General features: G+C 39.9%; 1 protein-coding gene across 1 annotated transcript; it reads left to right on the top strand.

The window, feature by feature from the left end:
- Nucleotides 1-205: 205 nt before the first annotated feature.
- Nucleotides 206-664, top strand: LOC142625245 (uncharacterized). Its single transcript, XM_075798932.1, has one exon. The coding sequence runs from the start codon at nt 206-208 to the stop codon at nt 662-664; it is 459 nt and encodes a 152-aa protein (XP_075655047.1).
- Nucleotides 665-4,789: the final 4,125 nt, after the last annotated feature.

Genomic DNA, 4,789 nt, shown 5'->3' with positions numbered 1-4,789 from the left:
CTCTCAGCTTGTAATTGGCCAGGTAAAGGGAGATTATGAATCAAAGGAAGAAAGAATGTAGAAGTATCTGAAGATCGTCCAAGAACTCACACAATACTTCGATGGTATCAAGTTCCAACAGATCCTTCGTGCAAAGAATGTTGAAGCTGACTTCTTAGCATGACTAACTTCGTCAGACAAACATGGCATATCTCCTGAGTTATGCATGGAAATAAGGGGACAGCCTAGCACCGAAAGGGAACAGGTGATGAAGATACAGGAACAAGACAAATGGATGACTCCCATCGTCCGTTATTTGAAAGAAGAACAACTCTCAGACGACATGAATGAAGCACGGAAGGTACAGATCAAAGCAACTCGCTTCATCATTATTGACGATGTCTTACACAGACAAGGAAACTCCCTTCCTTACCTCTGTTGGGCTAACAAGGAGGAGGCCAACTATGTACTTCGAGAGATACATGAAGGAATCTGCGGTAACCACGCGGGAGCAAGGTCTCTTACGGGAAAAGCACTCGGAGTAGGTTATTATTGGCCAACATTACAGAAGGATGCATATGATCTTGTCAAAGCATGTGACAAGTGCCTAAGCTTTGTGAACATCCAAACGCGACCAAGTGAGCCAATGACCCCAATAACCACTTCATGGCCTTTTGCTCAATGAGGGATTGACATAATGGGACCACTCCTTATAAGAAGGAAGCAGTACAAGTTCCTCATCGTCGCAATCAATTACTTCATGAAATGGGGGGAAGCCGAGCCAACAACAACGATCACAGAAGCCAAGATCACCAACTTTGTATGGAAGAATATAATCTGCAAATTCGACATTCCAAACATAATCATTTCAGATAATGGAAAGCAGTTTGACAACACCAAGTTTCAAAAATTTTGTCAAGATCTAGGCATCAAAGGCCATTACTCCTCTCCAAGACACCCTCAAGCCAATGGCAAACCGAAGTGACGAACAAAAGCATGCTCAAAATTATCAAAACTCGGCTTGAGAGGGCAAAGGGTGCATGGATGGAAGAGCTGCCTAACATTTTATAGGCGTACGGACGACCACAAGACTGCCAACAGGAGAAACACCATTGATGATGACTTATGGAACTGAAGTCGTCATACCTGTGGAAGTAGGATTGATAAACATTTGGATCAGGGTGTACGAAGAGCAGAGGAACCACTAAGAGCTCAACAATGATTTGGACCTGATCGACGAGGTGAAAGGCAAAACTATGAAGCGGATGGAAAATTACAAAGGAGTGATGGTCAGGTACTACAATAAGAAGGTGAAGGTGAGAAGATTCAACATAGGTGATCTCGTCCTTAAAAAAGCCTCGCAGGCAACAGAAGACTTGTCCCAAGGGAAGTTAGGTCCAGCATGGGAAAGACCCTATCAAGTCATTCGCCACTCCAGAAAAGGATCATACTACTTGAAGACCTTGGATGGCCAAGAACTACCTTGTCCATGGAATACAAAATACTTAAAGAGATACTATCAGTAAGAATCCCCAAGTATTTCAAAATGGTTACTTTTATTTAGATGTATTTCCTCCTTTTATTATTGTTTGTCTTACATAGACGGAAGAATATTTTGTCCCTCTATCAATTAAACATGGGCAGAAGTACTTCTAAGGAATTATACATAGTAAATTCTTCCATTACGAACTATTGCCGAAGGCATCATTGATACATGACATAGAAAATGTATTAACACGTATTAATAAACACCATTCATGCATGAGAAAAGTTATTAATACATAACAAAACTGTCATTCATACATGACATAATAAAAGTTATTAATACATAACAAATTCGTCATTCATACATGACTTAATAAAAGTTATTAATACATAAAAATTTCTTCATTCATTCATGACTTAATAAAAGTTATTAATACATAACAATTTCGTTTGATAAAAGTTATTAATACATAACAACTTCGTCGTTCATACATGACTTCATAAGAGTTATTAATACATAACAATTTCGTCATTCATACATGACTTAATAAAAGTTATTAATACATAACAACTTCGTCATTCGTACATGACTTAATAGAAGTTATTAATACATAACAACTTCATCATTCATACATGTCCTGATAAAAGTTATTAATACATAATAAGTTCGTCATTCATACATGACTCAACAGAAGTTATTAAGATCATCATTCATACATGAAGTTATTTAACACATAGCCACACCGTCATTCATATGTGACATAAAGACATTTGCCAAACAGGTTCAAGAGTAAAAATATTCATAAATTATATGCTTAAAACAGACGAGCCCGAAAGATTATCCAAAAGACCGATAGGCATGCTCAAAACAACAAGCCCCAAAAAAGATAATGTTTTTGCCTTGTAAATATAATGAAAGTAATGAAAATCTTCAAGGAAGACTAGAATGGGAAGGATTTGTAGGGATGCTGTTAGCTACATCTGGCAGAACCCACCTTTCGTCGCAACCTCAAAAGGACAATCCACCAAAACTTCTTTCTCCACCTCTTCCATATCAAGCTGGGAAAAGTCCATCTCGAGATGATGCTTTGCCAAGTACTTACGAAATAGTTCAAAACTATCCACATAGTAGTCGCAAAACTTATCTAAAAACTCATCTGAAGCCTTAAACTTCTCCATCGCTTCAAAACCTTCCTTCTCAACCTTCCTGAGGGCCTCGTTAATCTACTTATCCTTTAATTTCGAAAACACCTTCTTAGTTTCGATATTTTTCTCCAAAGTTTTTAGACGATCTTTGTCCTTCATGGCCTCGTCAGCAAGAGTGAAAATTTGGATCGTCAGTGACTCATTCTTGGCAGAAAGAGAAGCAATCCTAGATTGAGCCTCAACCAACTTCTTATCATAGTCCAAGTACTTTCAAGAGATGTACAAGGACTCTCCTAACACCTGCAATGACAAATAAGTGACAGAGAGAGAGAGAGAGAGAGAGAGAGAGAATGAGAAAATAAATGTGTGCATAAGAGATAAGAACGCATACCTGCATAAGCTTATGAACGTGTGACGACATTAGCTTAGAATGAGGCTTTTCCATCAAAAGCTCCAAATCCTCCACAGAGATTGCGTCATAAGCCTTCTGCATTGTAGTCCCTGTGTCTTCCCAAAAGGAGGAAATCGAGACCATGCTCATGGCTTTGGCCTTAGAGCCACCCCCAAGAGAGACGATCAGCTCCAAGGAAGAAGTAGGCGAGGCAAGGCAGCGGTCTTGAAACTTGGCCATCGAAGAGGTCACCATAACATCGTCCTTGGATGGTTCATTCTCCCTCTGGCATTTCCTCGACAAAAGGCCAACAGACAAATCGGTCTTGGCTTTCTTCTCCTAAGCCTCGACGAGTTTTGCTTTGTTGAATCTAATCGTCATTCTTGAAAAAAGGATAAAAGAGATGATTCCTTAAATAAATAAATAAAAAGATGAAAAAGAAAATATCATTGGTGTGATTACTCTTTTTTACGGTCACAATGTTCTTTTAAACCTTGCAGGAGGGTTTTGGATCGAGAAAGTGGAAAAATAAAGATTGGGGGGAGATGAGCTCGTCAAAGTCCTTGACGATCTCCAAATACTTCTTAACCTTCTCTAAATAAGCGTGATATCGCCTTTCAGTAGGGGACGAACTTTATCTATACACAAAAAAGAGAGAGCAAACAACAGATTCAAAAAAGCAACGAATACACGAGCATAGAAACACTCAAACGCAAAGTACAAATAAAGGACGCACCAGGCACAGGATTCCCCTAACTACGAAGCAACTTGGAAGCTTCACTCGGATCCTCACCGGGTACGGTCTCCTAATCTTCACTAGAGACGAAGAAAAAACTCGTCTTCCAGTTTTGAAGAGAAGAAGGGGAAACAAGAATCAACCTTGAGCTCCTATCTCAGGGTTTGAACTCCCAATAACCAAGATCCTTGGAGCATCTCAGGTGGTACAAGTGCAGAAATTCATCCACCCTAATGGTGTCTCTGTCATTAGCTGACATCCATGCCACTATACAACAAATAACTATCCTCCACAAGTTGGGGACAAGTTGGGCAGGAGCAAGCAACAAATAGTTGAAAAGCTCCCTAAGAAAAGGGTGGATGGGAAAGCGAAGACCACTGACAAAATTAGCCTTGTAGTAGCACACCTCGTCAGTGTAAGAACTGCGAGTCCTATCGTTGTCATTAGGAATCCTAATCTTGATCGACGAAGGGAATTGAAACCTATTCCTAATTTTACCCTCATCTTTCCCTTTCAAAGCACAGCAAATATCCCAAGCTTTGTAGGGAGTTGACGGAGAAATGATCTCAAGAACCTTACGATCCTCAAACAAGGATAACCCTGTCTCAAGTTCGCTAGACCTAACCTCACCCTCTCCAGACATTATCAAAATTTGGGCAATCCCCACAGAACAATGAACCAAAGGAAAAAGGAAATGCAAAGCGAACCTAAAGGAACAATCTCTACCTGTGAAGAGCCCAACCTCGGGGCGTTGTCTACCTACAACCTCAAGCGAACAAAGAAAAAAGAGATTAAGGGACAATTCAGCCTAATCACAGAATAGTCTACCATTAAAGAACGAAAATAGATAAAGAAAATGTGAAAGACTTACCAGGAGATGAGAGAGGAACGAGAGAGGCTTCAGAGCATTTGAAACACCACGAAGAAGGAAAGAATGAAGCAGAAAATGGAAAGAAAAGAAAATGGAGGGAAAAGGTAGGGAGAAGGCAGAATAAATGGAAGATCGTGTGTGGGAAAGCCAAGACATCTTAACCATACACGTGGCACACAGC

Source organism: Castanea sativa, chromosome 2 (assembly GCF_040712315.1).
Source record: "Castanea sativa cultivar Marrone di Chiusa Pesio chromosome 2, ASM4071231v1".
NCBI lineage: Eukaryota > Viridiplantae > Streptophyta > Magnoliopsida > Fagales > Fagaceae > Castanea > Castanea sativa.
This window is presented reverse-complemented; position numbering and strand designations above follow the sequence as displayed.

Coding starts and splice junctions, on each gene's coding strand:
- LOC142625245 (XM_075798932.1), top strand. CDS start 206: ATGGAAATAAGGGGACAGCCTAGCACCGAAAGGGAACAGGTGATGAAG.